Source organism: Harpia harpyja, chromosome 6, assembly GCF_026419915.1.
Source record: "Harpia harpyja isolate bHarHar1 chromosome 6, bHarHar1 primary haplotype, whole genome shotgun sequence".
Taxonomy (NCBI): domain Eukaryota; kingdom Metazoa; phylum Chordata; class Aves; order Accipitriformes; family Accipitridae; genus Harpia; species Harpia harpyja.
In genome coordinates, this window is record NC_068945.1 from 66,004,230 (window position 1) to 66,029,021 (window position 24,792).

At 44.7% G+C, this 24,792-nt stretch overlaps 1 protein-coding gene across 1 annotated transcript in view; it reads left to right on the forward strand.

The window, feature by feature from the left end:
* The first annotated feature begins 7,994 nt into the window (after positions 1-7,994).
* Positions 7,995-24,792, forward strand: part of ITIH5 (inter-alpha-trypsin inhibitor heavy chain 5) — a 49,288-nt gene continuing 32,490 nt past the window's right edge. Inside the window, exons 1-5 of the mRNA XM_052790408.1 lie at positions 7,995-8,199; positions 11,882-11,926; positions 15,933-16,096; positions 17,314-17,421; positions 19,452-19,702. Coding sequence (XP_052646368.1) covers positions 8,080-8,199; positions 11,882-11,926; positions 15,933-16,096; positions 17,314-17,421; positions 19,452-19,702 — 688 coding nt within the window. The 5' untranslated portion in view covers positions 7,995-8,079. The remainder of the gene's footprint in view (positions 8,200-11,881; positions 11,927-15,932; positions 16,097-17,313; positions 17,422-19,451; positions 19,703-24,792) is intronic.

A 24,792-nucleotide genomic window follows, 5' to 3' on the forward strand; every position in this document is an offset into this window, starting at 1 on the left:
CTTTGTTTAGGCCATAGGTAAATATTTGCCTTGCAACGTAAGTCTGAGCTGTGGTGCCTGAGCAAGGGTTATCCAAATAGTGTCTTCACTTGCCTCTGCCCTCGATAACAGCTCAGGCTTGGATAGGCTCACTTCTTGCTTTTGTAGCTTCCCATGATGTTTGACTAATTTCCTGCTAGGCGCAGACCTTGGAGTATCCCAAACTTCAAAAGATGAAAGCAAGAACTCACTCATAGCTTGTTTGTTTATAGCAAATGAGGTGAAGACTGGTTCTCAGAGCGATGGAGGCAGCAAAATTGTACCTCTCCAAGTGCCGTCCCACCCAGCCGTCTCACAGGGGTTGGCAGATACCTTTGGGTTGGATCCTGACCCACACAAATACCCTTCTTCCACTCTGCTGGGAAAGAATCATAGCTGGTGGTGGGATAGTTCCAGTTTTTCAAAGTTAGTCATGTGAAAACATGCGATGATATTTTCAGATGCATGTTGTATGGTTCCTGGGTGCTTTTGAAACTGTTTTGGTCTCCCTGCCTCTTTGGATACTTCAAGAGATGGGATAAAGTAAGCCAGCAAAGCAAAAGGGGGAAAAAAGGGAGGAAGCAGGTTTCTGGCAAAAGGAGCTCGGGTATCTCTTCCACTCTTCCAGGAAGAAAGGAAATTTGCAGACATCCTAGCAACCTCAATGGAAAAGACTGAATTACTATGTGAACCCTGGGACAAAACAGCAGACAAGATTACATTATATTATATTATACTTATATTATATTATATTATATTATATTATATGTTAACTACATTATATTATTTATCTTCTGTTATCTTACCCTATGTTATGTTACATTTCAGTGTTTCGGTAAAAGTTTTCTGCAGCACCAGTCTGCTGTCACATATCCTTCCTCCATCTTTTCAATAGATTGTCTCGCAGGCTGAGACCTGAAACTACATTCAGAGGTTCACAAGGAATGCAAGCAGAATAATGACCTTTCAGCTCACTGCCATGTAAGAGCTGCCAAAGGTGCTTAGGAGAGAACGTAAGAACTGGAGCAAGCACATAAGGTATTTTCCAAAGACCCTCCTAGTCTCCAGCTACTTGTGGTTATGGTACATCCTGATCAGGAGATGGTTTGCATTTATTTAGCAGTTCTTAGTTAATTTATTTTCCCAAAGCCTATCATCTCCTCTGAAGAGACTGGATAAAAAATTTGTATACATAGCATCTTGGGAGAAGAAGTTCCGCACCTTAACTGTACATAGAACGAACCATGGCCTTTTGATCACTTTGAACCTGTCACATGATAGCTCCATATACCATTTTACAGATTTATGCTGGAAGAGGCATTGAATAATTAGTCCTGATTTGCCCTCTCCCACAATCTTTTGGGCAATCCTGGATCTTGAACTTGGAGATGACATGGCTCCAGGTTTGCTAGAAAGCTTAGGAGCCTGTAGGCTGTACTCAAACTAGTACACAGCCTTCACAACACATGCATCTTGCTTTTGCATTGATCCATCCACACAGTGGTTCCCCACATCACCTATTTACTACTTTCTAAGCGCTGGTTCAGCTCTCAGCCAGTGTATATGTAGAGCCTGCAACACTGCTTCTCCTGAGGAGACAGTTTCTGAATGCAGACATCACTTGATAAGCAGTTCTGCATCCCTCAGGCCCAAATGGCATGACTTGGCCAGTCTTCCCCTCCCCGATGTTACTCTAGATCGTCTTCTGTGTTTCAGCTTCCCATGGAGGTGGGGGTAAGTGGTCTGCACAGAGGAGGGGAGTGTACAGGAGGAGAATGGGGAGGATGGGAGCAGAGTTTTTGAATAAACATAGAATCATTTAGGTTGGAAAAGACCCTTATGATCATCGAGTCCAACCATAAAACCTAACACTGCCAAGTCCACCACTAAACGATGTCCCTAAGTGCCACATCCACATGTCATTTAAATACCTCCAGAGACGGTGACGCAACCACTCCCCTGGACAGTCTGTTCCAATGCTTGATTACCCTTTCGGTGAAGAAATTTTTTTTAACATCCAACCTAAACCTCCCCTGGTGCAACTTGAGTCCGTTTCCTCTCCTCCTATGACTTGTTACTTGGGAGAAGAGACCGACTCCCACCTGGCTACAACCTCCTCTCAGGTAGCTCTAGAGAGCAATAAGATCTCCCCTCAGCCTCCTTTTCTCCAGACTAAACAACCCCAGCTCCCTCAGCCGCTCCTCATAAGACTTGTGCTCTAGACCCTTCCCCAGCTTCGTTGCCCTTCTCTGGACACGCTCCAGCACCTCAAGGTCTTTCTTGTCATGAGGGGCCCAAAACTGAACACAGTACTCGAGGTGCAGCCTCACCAGTGCTGAGTAAAGGGGCACGATCCCTGCCCTCCTCCTGCTGGCCACACTACTTCTGATACAGGCCAGGATGCCGTTGGCCCTCTTGACCACCTGGGCACACTGCCAGCTCATATTCAGCTTGCTGTAGACCAACGTAGCATGATGAGGGAAGGGATTACCCTATTGTACATCTTTGTCTCCCTTTTTAGTCCATAGAAATAAAGAGATTTTATTGACCATATGGTGCTTGACTAATTACCTGCCGCACCATAGAATGAGATGATGAATCCTGCCCTTGCTGGGTCTAATTCATGCCATGTACAATATAGGGAGACCAGTCAGAGAGCTCAGAGGAGGATACCAGCTCTGGGGACATCTACGCTTCACCAAATGACTCCTACCTCCTGGAGTGATCTGCTGTGCATTTATCACCATTGTAGGCTTTTTGAGCATTAAGGTCCCAGTCATGCTGCTTCAAACAGGAGGGTGTCTTGCAGCTCTGTGGTACATAAAACATCCAGGTTGGCTTTAAATCATGTAGTCAAGGAACTGACAATCTAACCATATACCTTGGACTCAAGTGTTTACTCAGCCTCTTAGGTGGATTTTGCTCAGTGCTGTATGCCTGTAGTCCTAGCAGTATTTAAGTTAGCTACCTTAAAGTTAGCTTAGGAACACCTCCATCACTGCATTTGGAGCTATGGCTATGACAGGGTTTATCCAGCACTGCAAGAGCAGCAGGCATGGGGCACCCAGTCTTTGCTGTGTTGACAGTATCTACTATAGCTTGAATTTTCTTTCTAAGCTGAATTCTGTTCACATATGTGCCCCTAGCTCAGAGTGACCAGCCCTTTCTCATCAGAAACATAAAGTTTAAGATAGCTTTTCTCAAGGTATCTGGGACCCTGGACCGGGAAGCTAATCACTGCTGTTCTGGAGAGATGAAAAAGTCCCTTTAGAACAGAATTTAATTTAAATCTTAATTTTGTAATCCCTTATTTCCGTCCTCTCATAACCACCAAATGTGGCTTAATTTTTTTTGGTAAAAATAACAAGATTGGGAAATCAGTGCGACCACTAGATGGCACGAACTGCTCAAATATACTGTCCGAAAGAGTCCAAAAAGTTGAAATTTCTCAAGGAGAAGGTACAGAAAATATATGGGAGGAGTAAGTGCTGAGGATGCTCAGAGCCCTACCATTTCCTATCAGGTTAGGTGAACTTCCCCAGAATTTCATGAAGAGGACAGCATGTCAGCAAGATGTTTTGTGGTATGTGTCCATTGGGCTGTTTCATGAGTTGTCCTGTCGTGGTTGGGATTCCTCTGGAAGGAAGTTTTCATGCACTGTCCTCCCTGAAGCACTTGGAGTTACTGCTGGGCAGAGTCTGTGCTTTAGAATAATTAAATGGTGTTAACTTGGCTTGCACCCAGGGAAAGATGCTCACAATTTCTGTGTCTTATGAGATAGGCAGTTTCCCCTTCCCATATTGAATTTCTTATCTGAAAATTTTCAGTGATCCAGGTAAGAACAGGGTGTACCTGCAAGGCAATACACTTACCCAGGGTGCCAACTGCCCTGACATTCATCCCACTACACACCAACCATTCTGGGAAATGATATATGGATGTAAAGAAAAGGCTTTCTTGGTGCTTCAACTTTCTTCTCTTGGTACTGCCATTCAACAGAGACATACCAGGTAGCAGGAATCAGCAACCTGCCTGTCTGCCCTGATGACCTATTCAGAGTGGGTTTCACAGCAGTCCCCCAGAGAGTCAGACATCCCCAGGCACCAAGGCCCTTTGGCAGAGACTTTGGGCATATCTCATCAGAACAATATTAGATTTTGAAGTTCTGAAATGTTCTGCTGGGCCCTGGTGCACACAGCTGATGGCAACAGGGAGATCAGCAGCCACTGGGACCTCAGAAAAGACCTTTCAGGAACACAGGCACTCCCCAAATAGTGTCAGAACTTGGGACCATCAGGTCCCATCCAGGTGTTGCAGAGGAAACTGGTTAGATTAAGACCTGAAAGAAAATACTTAATGTAATTCCCTGAACTTCACCATAATTAATTTTACCTCTGGATATTTATCTGTGTCTATGCCTGTGCAACCCTTTGGGACTCTTGCCAATTTCTTGATCAAATCGCTGGCTTTGAATGCCACTAAATTCTACAGTTTGTTAGTGCTTTGGGTAGATTTAGTTCCTGGTTCAGACGCTTCTATTTGGGCATTTAATGTAGGTGCCTCTGCACGAGGTGGGTGTCTGGTGTCCCGTTCTTCTACCTAGAAGAACAGAGAACTGGAAATCTTTAATTTATGAATCCATGCAGCCATGGCACTGATGTTTTGACTAAATGCAGTTCTGATCTTGTTCTCTCAGCTTCAGTCTGGAGTCTGGAAAACCCCTGCTCTTGACCTAGAAGGTGCCAACATTTTCTTTAGCTTCAACACTCCCTACAGGGTTTATTTATGGTGAAAATGAGGAAGACTAGTCCTACCCATGAGCCTTGCATGGAAAAACAGGGGGATGCAGATGTGTGAAGGCAGAGCATCACAAAGGTGCATGTGTTTGTGGGCCAACACAGAGACATTCCTTGATATAACATGATCCATTCCAGGTGAAATGTGTGTGGAAGCTCAGCTGTCAGATCATGCCTCTCTCCAATGTCTCTGCTCATGTTGGCCGCAGGCATGCCAGTTTTTATGTCAGCAATTTAATTTGCTGAGCTCCCACCCAAAGAACAGCTGCTCCTTTTGCTGAGTCGGCAAAAGTCAGCATCAAACATGTCTAATGTGAACACACCTGAGTAACTGCTTATCTTGGTCTCCAACGGCATCCCCAGAACAGTGCCTGCCATGTTTACCCCCAAAATCAGGACACTGTATTCCAAGGAAGGGGAAGAGAGGATGATGTGAACAATCAAGACCCCAGGCTTAATGTTCACTCACCAAAACTAACCACATCTGAACCATGTTAAAACACACCTTGGTCTTATTTAGCTACATGCTGTGTCCTTATGTGCCCTTGCTGAGGAGAGCATGAGCAGAATTGGCTGCTCCTAATCACTTTGGGAAGGGCAGCACTTTTCCCAGCTCATTGTCTCATGCCCATTGGTTATCCCGTACCTGGTCTAGGATCCTGTTTTGGTCTGAATATCCTCCTTTCACCAGTTTTGCTTAGGAGCAGATTTATTGCAATATCTTTGCACTGTCTCACTGTTTCGATTTACTCTGGCCCTCAGCTCCTTGCCTGTGCAATGGGAGAAGCAGAGTGGCTGTTGAAACAAGCTGAATACTGATCAGGAGGCAGAGTGATAGCCTGTGAGATTTGGATATTTTTCCAAATGCCTCCTGACTGCCCAATGGTCATTTCAAACTGGCAAACATCTCCCATTCCTGCCCAGGAACTACTGTGACTTCCAGGATTAGCAGGGTAGTTTTGACTTGCTTTTACAGGCGTACCTTGGTTTCCTCCAGGTTTTCCAAAACAGGAGGAAAATCATCATATATGTATTGTTTTAAATGCCCATTTCCAGCATTTCTAAGCATATGCTGCAGGACTTTTATTCATCCGTGTCCCCAGTTAATGAAACATGGACAGAGCAGGTTGAGGAGCAGCCCACCGTACTGTCAGTAGTGAGAGCACAGGAGACTGCAGCCCTACTTATTATGCTACTCCAGTGCACTTCTGTGTCTAAGCTAGACAAGACATGCAGGAGCTGAAACGATCTGGACCCAGACGAAAAATACTTCATTTTTTGTGTGTCCTTAAGCCAGGTCTCAGCCTGAAACATTGCTTTGAAGTCTTTCTTGATTCCCAACTGGATGGTTGAGCCCTTTTCCATCTCCTTTTGAAATGATGAGGAGCTGAAGATAATGCCTTGACTATCTTCTGGCAGGGACCAGATCAGCACAGCAACCATTTGGGGTGTCGCTGGGGGCCTGAAGCATCCTGCCCCAGCCTCCTTCCAGCTTTCTCCCACCACCTTCTCTTCTCCAGCCACATAAGCCCTTCATCGTTCCCTGCAGTGCTGCCCAGCTCTGCAGCTCCCATCAGGGATGTGGTCACTCCAGAGGCCTTTGTACATGCCAGTGGTGGACTGGTCCCAGTGGGAGAGGGGCTGGCCAGGCTTTTGATTCCCTCCCTCCTGCTGGCAATGCCAGAAGGGACATGTGTGTGAACATGGTGTGGCCTCAGCCTGTCTGAGCCATCGATTTCCTAAAGGGGAGTTCCAAAGGTGTTGACTTTGCTGTCCCTTCCCTTTATGCCATCTCCAGCTCCCCTCATCCCTTCTGAATGGGGAGCAAGGACTTCCCTGCTCCTCCATTACGCATGCTAGATTTGGAGGACTTAATGCTCCCAGGGCATATGCTCTTAGTGGACATATACTTTCAGGTGGGTGCACATGTGTGAGTCCAGAAGGAGAAACTCCAGTGGCCCAAGGGTGTGTTTATACATTCTAGAGAGGCTGGAGAGACACGGAGCAACTCACTGGACTGTCACTGCCATGGACTGGAGCTGAAGCAAAACACCTTCAGTCCCTGATGACCCAGAGCTGGAAAGGAAAAAGAAAATACAGTGCTTTGAAACCTGACGGGTTTGTGCGTGCAGCGCCTAGCACCTGCAAAAAAAAAGCCAACACCAAAACAAACAGAGAGAGAAAATTTGGGTCTGCTGGATTTAAGAAGTTACTGCCAGCATAGAAAAATGAAGTAGTAAATGTGTCTGATTTGGGGTTAGGTGAGCCCTGCGGATGCAAGTTCCCGAACACCTGGGGATGAGCCGTGCCCGGTCCGTGCCAGCTGGCACGGCCGTGCCTGGAGGAATGTCCCTGGCGGCTGAGCGGTGGGGACCCATCCTGCCCAGCCAGCGTCTGCCTTCGCCCTGGGGCTGGTCGGGGAGGAGAGGGCTCTGCCCCTGGGAAATGGAGGGAAGAGCAGGAGGCTCACCCCAGCTTTGCCCAGCTGAGAAATGGAGACCAGATGATAAGTGAGAGAGAGGGGGGGAAAGTCTGGGTTTCGGCCGCCTTTGCCGGCGGGGAGGCACCCGGCCACCCGTCGGGGTGCCAGGGCGAGGGTGCGGAGGGAGCCCTGCCCTGCTCCGCGGAAGCTGTTGAGACGCCAAGGAGGGTGCTTTTTAATATGGACCGTGGCAGAAGCTGTTCAGACGCCATGGCTGACCCCATAAGGAGACAACCCGGCAGCCCAGTGCGTCCTTCCAGCTCCCACTGGCACTGGGCACCAGCCCCTCAGGCAGGCGCCCTGCGACAGCGGCCATCTTGGGGCCTGCCTCAGCACCCAGCCAGGTGGAGGAAATGTCTCCTCAGCCTTCCCCCCCCCCCCGCACCCCGCTGAGGGCCACCACAGGCGATGGATGCTGCCGGTGCCAAAACGACACCCGGCAGCGCCTCAGGGACCCCCGTCGCCACCCCTCTCCGCCGCACGAAGCGAGACGGGGGCTGAGGCCGAGGGCGGCGTCGAGAGGGGGCATGGCGGTGGCTCGCGTCCCCCGGCGGAGGGGGAGCAGCTGCAGAATGGAAACCCTGCGAGGATCCCCCCCGCAAAGCCGGGCAGCAGGGGAAGCCGCCCTGAGTGGAAAAGGGGCCGGTCCCAAGCTGGGAAGGAGGAGAAGAGGGTGGGTCCTCTCGGCTCCTGTCAGCCTCCTCGCAGCCCGTCTGGCAGCACAGGCAGCAGCTGCAGGCAGCAGGGTTTTCCCCTCACCTGGCCGGCGCTTCCCCCTCCACCATGATCCTTTGGCTGTGGCTCTGCTGGGGCTTCTCCACCTCAGCAGGGCAGCCCGACTCGGAGCTGATGGCCAGGTACCTGGAAGAGAAGCTGATGGCAGACTACAGCATCATGGAGCAAGTAGGTTTTAAGGGGGTCGTCGTTCAGGAGCGTCTGGTGGCTGGGGCTGGCTTGGCCCCTCTTTAACTGTCGGTGTCAACGCGCAGGGCGGTCTGCTAAAACTGCATTTATTGCACTCGTCCCTGCAGCGTGCCCACGGCTGAGGCTGAGCTCCGTGGGAGGCTGCTACTGAGGAGCAAGGCAGTTGTTGGAGGTGCTAAGCCAGGAGAGCACTGGCACCCTCCCGTGATGGGTGCTACTGCCAGGGGATGGCTTCAAAGCTGACATCCCCATAGCTGGGCTAACGAGGTGTTTCGCAGGGACAAGGGAGTTAACGCGGTGTCCTGGCCGCGCGCCAGCCTGAGTAATTCGGAGTATTTCAAGCTCGGAGGACAGTTTTTCTGCCTATGGTCTCAGCCTTACCGTACTTGATTTTTAACTCATGCTGGATGAAATGAACCACGTGAGTTTCAGCTTATAAAATGCTTCTTGACCAGGAGAGAAAAAAAATATATTCTGCAAGCGAGGGTTGTTATGTTGTGTCATTGTGCGGCGTAGATTTTCTGGGGAAATAGGGCTGAAAGGGCAATGAACTCTTTGCAAGTTAGCAAGAGAGTGTGTGTGGTGGTTTGGGAGGCTGTGATTTAAAAGGCTGAGCTTCACTGAACACATGAGCCAGGTTAAGAACAGGCAGGTGCTTCCCTAGATCGAGATACTACACTATAAACGAACAGATTCAGGAGAGTGTATAGGGCCACATTTAGTTCTAACATTCTGGGAGGATCTTCCTACACAAAGACAAGTACAGACACAGGTCTTTGCAGGATCATGGCATTTGCAGTGAGTGTGGATTACTTATTGGCTTATCCAATGATCGACCACTTTGCTAAGGTAGTTGACAAGGTTGCTAGTTATTACTGTGTGCTAGAGGTAGTTCTGGACAGCTCTTCACAGGTAGTTGGGTTGCTACTGCTTAGGTTATTCTCTGCATACTATGCAAAGGTTAGCAGATGGCAACAGCTATGGGCTCATTACTAGCAATTATTGGGCTTTAATGAGTGCTTTGGAAGGCTTTGAAGCTAACGGTTGATGGTAACTTGGAAATTGTTCCATTAGATGATGCTGGGGAAGCTGGTTAATTCAAAACAGCTTGCTGGGACTGATCAGTATCACAAGCCCTGCAGCAGTGCTTTGGCAGTAGTCACGAAGTCCTAGCAAACAGAATACAATTATTTGGTGATCCTTAGCTACTCACCGATGTCTACTTGTTATCCTCAAGATTTTAGATGGTAGCTTTTTGTCGTGGTTTAACCCCAGCCAGCAGCTAAGCACCACGCAGTCACTCACTCATTCCCCACCCCCTGCCATGGAATGGGGAGAAAATTGGGAAAAAAAAAAAGTAAAACTTGTGGGTTGAGATAAGAACAGTTTAATAGGACAGAAAGGAAGAAAATAATAGTGATAATAATAATGATAATAAAATGACAATAATAATAATAAAAGGATTGGAATATACAAAACAAGTGATGCACAATACAATTGCTCACCATTCGCTGAATGATGCCCAGTTAGTTCCCAAGCAGTGATTCCCCCCCCCGCCCACCCCCCCCCAGTTTATATACTGGGCATGACATCACATGGTATGGAATACCCCTTTGGCCACCTTGGCTGTCCTGGCTGTGTCCCCTCCCAACTTCTTGTGCCCCTCCAGCCTTCTTGCTGGCTGGGCATGAGAAGCTGAAAAATCCTTGACTTAGTCTAAACACTACTTAGCAACAACTAAAAACATCAGTGTGTTATCAGCATTATTCTCATATTAAATCCAAGATATAACACTATACCAGCTACTAGAAAGAAAATTAACTCTATCCCAGCCAAAACCAGGACACTTTTGAAGGAACCAAGTCATACAAAGCCTTCTTATGCAAATAAGCAAGCAAACAAAATGTGTGTGTGGTGAGGAAAGGTAAAACCAGTAACCAAATTTCCAGTTTCACCAATTAGTCACTAAAATCCACTGTGACCATTCCATACAAGATGACAGGTGGATTTGTTCCAAAAGGTAATCCTTCAGTAAGAAAACATACTGAGGACCACTGATCTCTCATCCCTGCCTCTGCTCCAAGCAGGGCCAACTTCACAGACATTTGTCTGGCTTGTTTGGAAGAACCTACAGTGATGGAGACTCTGCAGCATCTCACAGCAGGCTCCTGAGGTGCTTTACTTGCCTGAAATAACAAACCCAGACAGAAAGTTTCTTCCAAAATTTAAACTGCAGAGAATTCTTCCCCTCTCCTCTCCTCTCTTCTCCTCTCCTCTCTTCTCCTCTCCTCCACTGAGAATTTCCCGAGGGGGCTGTTTTCCCTTGGTTCTAATTTTACAAGATGTTGGCTAATATAATGCAGAAGGGAATAATAAAGATTCTAGCACAGGAGACTTTAATTTCTCCATTGGGCTTTCCTGAGCTTTTCAGTGCATGATATAAACAGACATAAAAACATCTCTTTGGCAAGGACTGCTGTTATTTCAGTGTAAATCAACAGAAAGGGCAAATCAGGTAAAAAAAAAATCATTGCATACCTCTGCTCTCCGGAGTTTCACTGACATTTTAAGAAGTCACTTGGCTTCCCTCATTGACAAGAGATTTGTACTCTCTGTTTTGGGGAGGGGTTTGATTTGGAGATGTTGCTAAGCTAAGACTTACACCATGTGCAGGGAAGAAGTCAGAGGAGTTGTTATTGTGAAGGGCAATACAATGACTACGATTGCATTGTCATAGGTGAAGCACTTTTTGTTTCATAATAAAACCTGTGGCTGAGTTTAAGTATCTTTATTCCCTTTTTGCGCATAACTAGTGCTTCTCTGTCACTGCACAATAAATTCACAGTGCCTGTGGAGGGTTTTTAGGCAACAGATCTGCTGTTGAGGTAATATCGATAAAGCTGAAGCCATAACACTAATTTACACAAGTCCTCCTTTGGAGCAGGTCCACACGTGCAGCGGAATGGGGCTATGCTTGCTAAGCCCCACCACATGGGTGCTAGGTGTTAACCTGGTTGCTGCTCTAGCTCAAAGCAGCCACTCTGTGCTGAGCCGAGGACAGTCTCAGGTGACTGGGCTTGTCATGCCCTCAGCCCTCTCCCTGCCCAGTGTCTGTAACCCATGATGAGTGCTGAGCGCTCTTGCACAGGTGAAGACCACATCTGGACTGGGGAATGAGCTTTGGCTTTTACTTACCTGAGGATGTAGATGGGCCCTGCGTGGCATTTGATGAGCGTTGTGGACCATTTAGCAGCCCTTCTCATCATGTGCCGTACGCCATGCAACGGGGCAAAGACAGTGACACAGAGCCTTTGTGTGACTCTATAGGAAGCTATAAGGGAATATACTGCCAGGGCCAGGACATAGCATCCAGGTCTAGGTCTAAAGGCTAAGTTCCCTGTCTTCATATAGAGGGTCTCTTGACGAGTAGCATTTGCAAAACACACAGTAGTACCTCCTCACCTGCGAGAGCCGCATTCCACTGCTGAGCTTTGATCAGTGGGTCTGTTAATATAGAAGAGATTCAGGTTTTAATTTTAACCAGAGGAACATTTGAACCTGGCCATGGGTAATCAGTCACGCAAACCCATGTCTGGATTTAAACAAGTGACATGTCTCTGTAAGTTGACTAGGCTCCATTAACTCCCTTAACTCTTTGCAGGTTGCACGCCGTGTTCCAAGACAGGCCAAATTTTTGCAGAGGCTGGTACGTATCACACTCTGTCTTTATTTTACCTCACGGGAATTACACTTGCTCTATGTATATATGTGTGTGCATTCCTGCGCCCAGGAATGAACTATGATGTCAGTGGGTGATGGTAGAGTGAGATTCTAGGTAAAAATTCTGCATTTTGATCAATGCAACAGGTACAGGTTCTTCTAATACTTCCCAATCCATCTTCTTCACCTCAGATTTAGAGAGAGCATCCAATGTTGCAAACCTTAACCATGCAGTGAACATAAGCCTGATGAAATCTCACTGAATTTGAAGAGAGAGTTTGCTTTGAAATCTGAAGATCTCTGTTCTCTGTCCGAAATTTACTGAAGAAAGGAAGAAAACAAGGAAGCCAATATCCTTCTTTCAGCATGGGAACCTAAGTTTAGATGTACAGCAAATCTATGAGATCTGGCTATATTGCTGCACTGAGAGTTGCACAGCTTAGATCAAAACTTTGGCTAAAGAGGCAGCCAGTGAAATTGCTGTTCATGGCCAGTTATTTTTCTGGCTTTTCTGAGGGATGGGGTTTCCCAGTTGAGAACTGGAGGAACTCATTTCACACACTGAGCAGCCATCACATGTTAATAGCTTCTGATCCCTTTGATCTGTGACAGATTTGAATCAGCAGCCTAGAGGAGAGCAACTCTCAGTCTTATTACCAGTTTATTACTTCTAATCTGAGATACGGTCAATTTGTTTTGATGAAAGCAACTGATAAAGGTAAAACACGGAGTATATTTCATTTATCTTCAGCTCTCTTCTGTCTTTTCCATTTGATGTAAACAAGCATAAAATCATTTGTTTGGCAAGAAAATTTCAGCTCCCAGTTCATCATCATAACCAGGACACTTTCATAAAACATCCAGCCAACCTGCCTCATAGCAGTGTGCTAATCTGCCACCTTGGCACTCCCTAGCTTTATTTTTAATAGGGATAATAAATCACAGTAATAATAATATTAAACAAATGGTTTGTTTTGTTTTTCCCTTTGTGCTGCCTCTCATCTTCTGAAGGCCTTAATGAAAAGCGGAGAAAACAAACAGGCATTTGCGCAGCTGTAGGTCAGAGCATCAGGCACTGATGGATTGTGCAAGAGCTCCAGGGAACGCACAAGAATCGCAGACTGGAACTTGGGCTGCCCGCCAAGCCTGACCTAGCAACCTGTTTGGAAACTGCCTCTGCCCCCACCGTTTATATTTTCTGTATACAAGGAATGGCAGATCCCTTCCAGGGATGGGAAGATGAATCAGTTCTTTCATCCTCAGTTGTATGTAATGCCCTTATTCAGTGTTTGCTTTCTCCAGCAGTAACTCCTAACCACCAGGAGGAGGAAGAGGTGTTGAATGCCTTTTTTTAATTTGTTTTTGCTGTTCCTCAGTCTGTGAGGATATCAGAGCTGGAGCTTGTTCAGTGGGATAAGAGAGATATGACCGAGATCAGTTGAAGCCAGCAAATAGTAGATTCAGCAAAAAACCCTAAGTGATGTGGTTCTTCATATAAAATATCTTTAAGCTGTGGAACTCCTTGCTACAAGATGTTGTGGATGCTAAAAGTTTACATGGATTCAAAAAGCAGCTGTGTAAAGTCATAGGAGGAAAATCCACAGAGGTTTACTAAGCACAAAAATATCATCCTTGGTTCAGGAGTTCCTCCAGCCACAAATGACTGAAAACTGAGACAATATTTCTGGGTAGTATCCATGCAGGTTGGACTCATTTTACACTCTTCTCCAAGCAAGTACTATTGATCTCTGCCAGTGATAGGCTACAGGGTTAGAATTGGTTTTGTTCTCACCCATTACAACCATCCTTATGTTCTTGTCATAACAAGGGCAAGTCCATGTCCTCTGTCATATTCTGAAGACTTTCTAACTTCAGGTGAATCCATCACTGCATTCACAGTGTTAGACTCAGTATCAGATCTGTCACTGCAGAACCGTTTGTATCTCAAGTAAAAGGCAAAGGGCTTCATCCTCTTTTGCTGTTGAGCTGTCAAGTACGTTTGAACCCACAGCTTATGATGAAATACAGAACATGGGAGTGGATGCAGAAGACCTGGAACCAAAGAATTTGCTGTAGTTTCAGATTCTTTCTTTTACTTCTGTTATTAAATCCTCTATATCTCTTGCTATGCCACAGGCAATTAGTGGTATGGAAGACTGAAGAAACATCAGCTCATTACATCTGGAAACATTCCTACAACACTACTTCTGATCAAAACTCCCCATCCACTCCACCTTCACGATAATGAGACTGTAAAGCCATACCTATGTATCAGGGAAAGTCCTAGGAATAGCAGGGTCTAGTTCTAATCAACAGCAACAGAATAATAACCACTAGTGGCCGAAGGGGGGGACATTAGATCTGAGCAGATGTGTTCTAGTCTAGAACTGAGCTGTCTGAAATTAGAGAGACAAATCACACCCTAAAAGTGCTAATTTCTTGCCATTGTGCTCCATGTGAGCTAAGCCTCTGCTAAGCAGGATGTACGTGGATGCAGAGCACATCACACATTCTCCAGCTGTTATTTATCTATCACAATTAGGTTCATTTGAGACACATTTATCAGAGTCCTTCCATGCCTTGAAAGTGTAGGCAGGTGGGGCTTTATTCCAAGTGTCTCGACAGTTTTGTGTTTGCTTCCAATGGATCCTCATTCTTCCATTTGCTTGGAAATCACTAGCCCAGCATCTTGGTTAATTGGATGCTCACTTATTACTGCTTCCGATGCCATCAGCTACTGCAGGAATGTTCTTGTTTCATACTTGCTCATACAAACACTTGTTCCCTTTGTTAAGCAATTTGTCAAAATTACTTGTGTTTGGAAAAAAAAAATCCTGGAAGTACATTTGACGAGCACGTTCTTGTCTTCACAAGTCTGGTGTGACTGTGACTTTTTATCAACCTCAATAGGAAGAATTCTCTGGTTTAGTGAAGTTGCTCTGTATTTGCAATGTATTTTACTCTTTAGTTTCCTTCTGCTTTTGATGGTTTGGTCTTTGTTTAAGGCAACATACAGATTTTTTTTTACATGGGCTGTTTATAGTTAAATACACTGAAGCCTTCCAGGAAGAAAACTGTTGAGGTCCCTGGAGACGTTGCTGTCAAAAAACAAGTTAGAATGGAGAAATGCTCCAACCCAGGACTTCTGCACAAAAACACATTCCCAAGAAGCAGAAATTGGCTTTCAGCTTCCATTGCTACATCATGCGTCATTCATTGCAGTCTCTGCTGCTTCTCTGCTGGAAAGAATCCAGTGTGGGCTAAAAGGCTTAAAATATTTTACTTGAGACATCACAGTGTCAGTGTTTCTTATTAAATCTCTTCCATCCATTGCCTGAGACCTCTAGGATGGATTCTCAGCAGAGGAGGACTCAGTCAACTACATTGACAGCATTTTTTCTGTTTATATAACTTACAGATCCGACTGCATGAATTTGAAGATGATGCTTCATACACAGTGACCTTAGTCTTTCAAGAGGTCTTACATCTGCTCTTGTGCACAGTCTATGGGGCAGTTCCTCTGACATCAGTTCTGGACCCTATGGGGACATATTTTGGGCTTCTCTTCCCAGGCCATAAGGGACTAATCCTGATCCTCTCAGAAGGTCAGAGTTGAAGGGTGCCATTTAGGATACAGGTGGATTTCATCAGTGTGTTTCACAACATAAAGGCTGGCATAATCAGAGCTCTCATCCTTCCTGGACCCTTGCCAGGCATTGGAGAATGACTGTGGCCTTTGCTCTTGTGTGTGAACAAAGGCAGTGCCACATCTCTGGTTTACCTTTTGCAGCTCAGCTGAAATTTTAAGGGCAAGCCCACCTTGCCTGCTGTTGACTGTTTTTCATAGGGGAGTCTAGTACTCCCCATAGGGTGTTACACCACTCATAGGGTGGTTATTTGCTTGAGCATATTAAGTATTAAAGTCATTGAAACACTGAAAGGGTGAGTTACCTAGCTGTCACTGTTAATGGATAACCTTTTGATACCTACAGGAAACCAGGCCTCGGATGTCTGAATTCACTGTGAGATCCACAATCATTTCTCGGTATGCTTTCACCACGGTGTCATGCACAATGGTGAACAGCGGATCTGAGGCACGCGAAGGTGTGTTTGAGATGCAGATCCCAGCTGCAGCCTTCATCTCCAACTTTACCATGTAAGTAAGAAATGCTGACAGCTGAGTGGACAATGGTTCTCCCATCCCACAGATAGCTCTCTGAAATTTCAAAAACTAGCTAGTCTGCAGTAGGGCTTTTTGCATTTCTTTGGGAAAAATAAAACAACACTCATACTGTACTCCACCCAAGACTGGTCATGGCCCCAAAGCACAGAGCAAGTCCTTGGATAACAGGATGCTAAGATTCAAGCCCTCAATGTACATGGGGAAGAAAATTATTCTATTTCCCATCTGAGTGTGTTTTAACAACTTCCTTCTCCTCCTCTCTCTTTGATTTGGACCAAAAAACCTCTCCTAGCCCTCAGAAAACTTTCCAATTGAAGTTTCAGCAACACCGGCACATAATAGTTATCTCACCTAACCGACTGTAGTGCCTAAGAATCTCCTTGTTGTTCCAGGTTCTCCATACTGTCAATGGAGGAGGAGAGTCAACTCCAACTAGCAGATAGGTTGACTTGCTGCTGGAGGTGCTAGTCATTCACTGTGTATAACAGAGCAAGCAGAGGGCAATGAAGCTCATATTGAAATGACTTACTAAGGAATAAATTAAGCTCTTGGTTTCAAAAACATGTTTGGTTTGGTCATGCTCAGATCTTCCCTGTGCGTAGATATTGGGGCCACAGCTTCAGACCTGACCATAGCAGATAGGGGACCAGCTCTTTTAGAAAGACTTCTATTTGGGCTGAATAGGAGGAAAAACAGTATTTTGCCATTGGCCAGCCAAAATATGTGTTAAGGGCTGTTTCCTTATGGAATCCATGGCCCTGTAACTCATTCCCAGGGAGAAGCATTTTAGTTAGGAAGGCAGCTAATTGAGAGCAGTCATCCTGAATATTGTGATGTGTATTGACACAGATGGTGGATCCTAGACCAGACAAAAAAAAGTGCTCATTGGGATTCTTGGCAATTGCTTTGTTTTCTGGTTTGCATCCTTATGCTTTGGAGGTTACCTACTGAATTGGCATTTTAGAGGTGTAAACTCCTGGACTAAAAATGTACTCTGCTGGTATAAGCAGCCAGGGAACTTCTAAGTTGGCTTCTGTCTCAGTGACTTGGGTGGACTCTAGGAGAGTTACACCAGCAGCACACTTAGCCTATTCATATGTGCACAGTCTGTGAACCTTCTACAGCAAGGTGCACAGCTGTCACTGTCTATGGGTGCAGAGTGGTCATGCTGACATCTCTGGTCTCTCCAGGAGCATTGGCAACAAGACTTACTATGGAGAGGTCACAGGGAAAGAAAAGAAACATAGCAGCAATGACAAAGCAAGGCACAAGAAACCTCCAAGCCCCACAGACGGAAAGTAAGTGTTGTGCATTTGGCTGTGTTCTGGTAAGTGTTGTGCATTTGGCTGTGTTCTGGGAAGTGACATACTCTCCTCCTGTCTTTATTTTGGCTGCTTTGGCATACCCATCTGTGGATTTATAGGAAGAAGCAGTTAAATAGAACATTATCTGCACTGCCTGGTGTCATTCCCATACTCCAAGTCATGTAAATTGCACGTGGCCTTTTCTAGCCCTTTTACACAACATTTTCACTTCCAAGATGCTCCAGGATGTACTTGAGAGGGAAAGAAATCTTATTACTTCCTGAATAACAGGCAGGACAATTAAGGCATACAGAAATTCAATGAGGTGATACAACTTCAAGACTACAAAGTTAGTCAGTGGTAGAACCACAAGTAGCCTTTTGCAGTCACGTTTACTTGTCCTGTTGTCAGTGCTTGACTGTGTTTAGTCCTCTTGGTCAAGCACTGGCAGAAAGTCTCATCCCTTTAATGATCTAAAAGCCTGTATGTTCACCTGAATGCACTTCTTCAGCAGCACTCTAGTTCCACAGGTGCCCGAATTCCCCCAAATAGCTCTCAAAGATATGCATCATTGGATGGACTTTGCTGCTCTGGAAAATCCTACAATATTCTCAGTTACCTGGGATAGTAGCACTATTCCAGCATGAACACATGATCAGGAACAGCTGAATAGACTATGATTTTCAGACCAGAGAAATGACGAACTGTGCGGAGGAAGAGGTCTGACAGAGATCTGAACTCATGAGTGATATGTGGAAGTAGAATAAGGAATTTTTATTTTCTGTCTTTCATAGAAAAACTAGAAAAAATTAAATGAAATGATCAGATGTCAGGTTCAAAATGGCCAAAATAATATATTCTTCACATTAATTGTGTTTCTTTCCACTGGAAATTGTGGATGCTAAACTTAATGTGGGTTCAAAAAGTGACTAGACGAATTCATGGTAGGAGAAGTCCATCAGAAATCTTTAGCAAAGGATGCTGTCTCAGGATCCAGACACAGACTGGCAGAACCTGAAAGAGTTCTGTATTTCTCTTGAAGCACTGTATTTCTCTCGTCATGCCCTGTTGCATCCTCTTCTGTAGGTGATCACTACCTGTCATTGTTAGACCACTGGTATCACCCAGAGATGTCATTCCAACTACCCTAAAGGCTAACCTTAAAAAAAAACAAACTTATTATATGTATTAGAGAAATAAAAGTCTCAAATCCTTTTCAATACTCACTAAATTGTGGGCATCAGCAAAATCTCACATCAGTGAGTTCTGAAGTTACCCCTACATGGCATTAAAAGTTTCCATTCTTGTTATGTGGCTTTTTTATTTTCCATTCACAAATAGTGCCTGGCATCATATCAGTGCCTGGTAGCTGGACACTACAGTGCACTGTATGAGAGGTAGAGCATATTAGGTTATCTCTGTTTAACAGAAGGGCAGCCGAATCCAATAAAGGCTAAAGGTGGGAATTCATCTCACTTCAAATTAGCAAACGGAAAGCTGACTCTCAGTTGTACGCTGGGTAACTGATGTCACACTGTGGCCAACTGGAAGAGAAGAGTCCTTTTAGGAAGTGTCCAGTGGTAGAGTTGTCTTAGGGGTCCTATTTCTTCCCATTGAGTATGTAGCTATAAACAGCTAATATTAGGGAAGAGGCATTCATTTGTACTTTGCTTAAGATATTGCAATGAGTCCACAGTGCAAAAGTCAAGAAATAAATATGGGTCTAGCAAATCCTCTGTGTAAGAAACCAAGAGACAGCCTTTCCTCTGGCCCTGTTCCATGTTATACATGTCTGTCATATTCCTCTCTGTAAGAAGCCATCTAGTCTGTAGAGACCTTTCCTCCAGTGGAAACCTCCTGTGTGCCTAATGCTTTGTGAAGCATTATGATGTTATCTTTCTTGCTGCTTTCACATGATAGGAAATACCTTTATTGGACCAATAAAATCCAGATTCATCATTCACTGGAGGAGGTGGTGTGTGATGTGCATGGGGTGTGAAGGTGTCTTTGGATTTTCCTTCTAGGGAGAATGGCTATGAGACATTCAAAGCTTCTGTCTTCATTCCTCGCAAGATGCAGGCCAAGTTCCTACTGCATTATGAAGAGCTTTTGCAAAGGCGACTGGGAAAATATGAGTATACAGTCAGCATCCGGCCCCAGCAGCTGGTGGGGAGGTTACGAGTGGAGGTGAACATCCTGGAGAACTCAGGCATAGTTTCCCTGGAAGTGCCTCCTCTTCGAAACAGCAAGCATAAAGGCAATGGGAAAGTTGAAGGTAAGCAGAGATCTTATGACCCATGGTTCTGTTACTTGTTGGGCCTTAATCACTTCTCAAAAAACTGGACTGGCAGCGTTGGGAGTTCTCCAAGGCAATCTTGGATGATTGTGCAGACCGGTGTTTCGTTCACTTTCCCTCTGCTCCAAATGAGGCATTAAACAAACCCCCAACATAGCATTAAAGCAGCATTGTCTAGGATCAAGACTGTATTAGAAACTAGAGGACACATCTCATGAAGACAACAAGAAAAATGAATGCTAGCAGCATATTAAACATGAATTATTCTGGCAAATTCAAACTACGCCTTTATTTAGAAATATACTTTTTTTACTTTCCCTTCTTAACTCTTGCTGTACTCACTGTATGACAGGTACATTCCACCCCAGAGGTGGCTGCATTTGAGTGACAAGCAAGTCTCTAAGCATTGCAGGCCATCAGCAATTCCTATTTAGAGATCTCTCATTCACTGGCAGGGCAATCTCCAGGTTCATGAAAGCTGGTATAATCGCTACAACACGAAAGGGATTTCAGGATTATGAACTGTGCAGTTCAGTGGTGGGAATTCAGTCTTATCATAAAGGCTGATGGCTTTTGTTCTATTTTCTATAGATGACTGTGTCTGTGGTATCTGTGCATAAGCATGTGAGAACTTTGAAGCTTAATGAATATAGGGCTCATCCCATTCAACTCAATAGGATTTTTTTTGCTATTGTCTTTACAAGCTTTGAACTGGGCCTTCAGGCCTTGTACTCGGCATTTGAGCAGGCTCTTCCCTGGCTCCCCATCTCCTGGGAACTGTTTATTTGAAGTGAATTGTTTTTTCCATCCATCCCTGCCAAGGCAGATAGGAAATCCTGCATTTTAGAACATGGGAAATTCCAAGAGGAAAATCCATGTTTTGCCAAAGCACTAGGTGCAGTGTGAGTATCTACTCTTACCCCCAACCGTCCTCGCTCGCTGTTCAGACAGTGTAAAGGTAATTTTTCTACTGTAAACTAACAGCAAGGAGCACAGGATACTGTGATTGTTACATGTTGACAAAAAACCCTCACCAAAAAAAGAGGGTGAGTCTGACCTGGAAGCAGGATGTAGAGTCTTGTGGGACTTGATCCTCAGTTACTCTAAGTGACATAATGCCAGCAAAATCAGTGGAGCTGTTCATGTCTGCCAGGTAAAGATCCTAAAGCATGTGAACTGGAGTTAAACTGATTGCTCAGTGTGATCCTACTGATTTCATCCAAATCACAGTGAAATCAAGGCTCTCAGTGACTTGGACTAGCTTCAGGTCAAACTTCATACAGCTAATTAGTCTCTCTGCTGTACATCCATGCACTGTGTGATAAATGTGCTCTGCTCCTCATCAGGAGAGACAAGAAGCCTTTTTTACCTATCAGGAAGTATCACAGTGCATTGTGGCATATGGTTTCCTGCAAAACATCTGGCATTGATCAAGGTTAGAGACAGACTAAGCAGAGCAGACACACTTGGTCTAGTGCAGTATGGAAATTCCTGTATGTAAATGACATACAGGGAAAACTCTCGTAACTTGCTCTCCAAATGGCAATCTGTGAGCACTGATCATTCTTGGCACTGTGCTTCAGATTTAAAACAGCTCATATAAAAATGGGCCCAAGCTCTAAGATTCCAGAATCCTTCCTACCCAGTAAAATATATATAAAATAGATGTCCCATTTCAAGATGGGTAAAGCAACTGAAACTCAGATTCCCTGTGCTTCATCCTTGCCCAGAATTTAATTACAGACTCTTTCTATCTAGAATCAGCCTATATAGTTAGTGAAAACTGTTTGTTGTGATGAAATCGCTGCTATGGAAGTCATTGAAATGCCAAACACACTTTTGGGGTCCATCATGGGCAGTCAGGAGTGGGTTGTGTCTCTGCCAGATCAAGTCTTCATTGGTACTCAGGTGAGTGCCACTCAGATGAGTGTATAGGGTTAATGAATTCAGTAGGTTTGCTGAGCTTCCTTCTGATCTAAAGTAAGATGAGGAGATTAGGACACTACCAGCAGCCAGACAAAGAAAAAAAAAAAAAAAAGAATTGGCAGAGGGTCTCAGAAGCGTCTAATATAGGTCGCAGAGGACAGCTTGTTTTGGATGGGGGGGGATTTATTGCTTGTGACCTCTTGTGGCCAACAAGATCAATCACACTTGGAGCACACAACGGAAGCTTCATGCCTTCCTAAACACAAATGGAAACCACAAGAATACTCCTAGGGAGGGCGAGGCCAAGGCAAGGAGCATTTCACTTGGAAATCCACTATATTCCAGTCGGCTGTCATCTCTCAAGCTTGATCCAAAAAGCAAAACATCTGAATCATTAGATCCTCCCTGCAAAGCCTTCTTGCTCATATGACACCTAAAGACCCAAGAGCATGAGATCTGCACATCCAGTGAGACCTCCAGGGAAGGCTATGGGTTTTTAAGTGAAAGACAGGTGAATCATGAGTCTTACATTTAAAGAGTTGCTGCTTGGCAGACAGTCTGCAAACTGGGAGTAAACCAGGAAAAAGTGTGTCTGGTCTCTTCTTGGATTCCTGTAGCTTAAAACTCTTCAGTATCACTTGACTGGAGAGCATGGTAGCAATCTAGTGAGTCAGTGGCCAGCAAAGGATGCCAGACCAGATGCTGCCATACTGTGTTACCTGTGGTGTCCCAAATGAGAGGTCATGGCTTAAAAAAAAGACCAAATAAGGAATGGAGGCCTGCACATTGGAAAATGGTACTGCCTCACTGGTTTGAGTTTGAATATGTCATGAAAACGCTCTTCCTCAATTTCCTATGTTTACAAAGATGTCTATAATATCTCATGGTTAATGATAAATTGTGAGATTTTGATAAGTATTAATAAATTACCTTGAGAGTATCGGGTGAAAAATGTATTGTGACATCAAGTCATCAGGTAAATGGCATTCTGAGTAATATATCCAAAGCGCCACCAAGCTGAAACCATTGTGAAGGATGAGATGTAGCTTCACAAGTCATTTAGAAAATTTTGACTCTGACTGACCTGGATAAGAAACTACATTCTTTTTCTGAGTACAGGTCCTGAAGATCCAGTGTAGGATAGGCAAATTAAGTTGAAAATCAAGTATGGCTTTGGAGTCATCCACAGCACCAGATGATGAACACCAGCAGTGATTGATGTTCATAACTGAATGCCAACCTGTTGTGGCAAGAAACACTGTTAGCAAAACTAATGAAAAAAACCCAAAACGATAGTTTAGATGACCAAAAGTGGAGGAATGGCTGATCTGCCTTTATTTTATGGACGAATCCTCTTCCTTACATTTGTGGTGCTTTCTACATGTTATCCATAGAGCCAATGTACCATGCAGGAAGCACAGTGGAAAAACCAATTTCTCTGTTTAATGGTCATTCAGGATTTGCACTTTTCACTCCAGCCAAACTGCTAGTATCCGTACAGTCTGTGATGAGCAGAAGAGATAAAACTTAAAGCCCTATAGAATGAAGATGTCCCTTGATGAGGAAGAGTGAGGGACACTTTTTTTGCCATTTATAAAACAGTGCAGAAATCACAGCAGTAGGAGCAGAAGCAGTAAAGTGTCCAATTCTGCCTGCTTTTGGCTGTAGGAGCCCAAGATACAAAGATTGGACTTGGTTTCACAAACTTCCAGTGATTTATGAGAAGTAAAGCTGTGCGTTGCTATAGATAGAGGCTCTTGGAAAGTCCTGCGTACTTCCTCTCTGAATATGGAGCAGAGACAATATGATGACAGGTCTTTCCAGGATATTTCCTTTGTCAGAGACTCCTGCGCACACAGCTCCATCTGGGAGTTGTGTTTTTCCCAAAGGAAGACATCAGGCATGTGAGTTTTGGCAAGTGATCTTTTGGCATGTGCAGGTGGTGTCTTCTGTCACATACAAACCCCAAAACAGGAGACACTGAAGCCAATGATCCTGGCCTTCTCTGGTGACCTCAGAATGGAGCCATTTTCTGAATGATGTCCTACCCAGCATCCTCAGGGATGACTGTCCTCATCGTTTTCCTCCAGTGCAGCGGTGTGAAAACTAGTCATGGACTTGGGCAGGGAGATACTAGGCTGCTTGAGAATGACTTTTTCTCTTCCAAGTCATAGGTCTCAGAAAGGTTTTTATTTCTTATCACAGTTGAGCAGAAGTTTCCACATGTTAGTGGAGGATGAAGTTTGCTTTTAGCGCTAATACTGACTCTGCCAGTCTCCAAAATAATTTAGGTTTAACTGTTCATCATGTGAGGACTACAGTTTCATATGAAAAATGCTTTTTTCCTGCTCTTTTACTTCTTTAGCTGAATTTAGTGGAAAGTTTGTGTAAAGGCCCTATCAACTACCTCAGTATGAGCACAGACCAGCTCAAGTCTTTGGAGCTCATACTCTGCAATATCTCATAGATTTTCCCCTCTCAGTCACTTGTTTGAAAAGAACTGGGCCAATAAACAGAGGAGAGTAATTGTGATCCAGATATCAAGTGCTGCCTAAAAAAGAAACCTGGGGAAGAGATAGTTACTGTATTCAAATATATAAAAGGTTGCTGCAAGGAGGAAAAGAACACTGTGCTTTCTGTGCCAATAACAGAAAGGACAAGAAGCCATGGGCTTATAATCCAGAAAGAAAAATGTAAATTAGACATTGAAAATGTCTAATAGTGAAAAAGTGAAGCTCTGGAAAGGACTGGCAAGGGCAGGTACTGAGTTTCCATTACTGGAGATCTGGAGTGTTTCCAGGCCATGTCATAAAACCAAGTAGGAAGGGATTTGGTCTGGGAACATGGAATGAATTAGATAACCTGTCTTCCAGACGTGATTTCTATTATTCCAGGGAAAATAGGTATTTTGGACCTTTTCTATTAGACCATGTTTTGGTTTTAATCTCTGTCCTGGAGATGGGAGATGAGTGGCTATGAAGAAAATGGGAGACCTTCCCTAACTATTCTTGTCACTGACAATGGTTATGTGAGGCAGCCTTGGAAACCTCCTCTCCAGGAGGTCCTAAAGCACTGTCTGTGTTACAGGGGATGACATTTCTTACCTCCAAAGAGTGTTTTGAGGAGTAATAGAGGAATGCAAT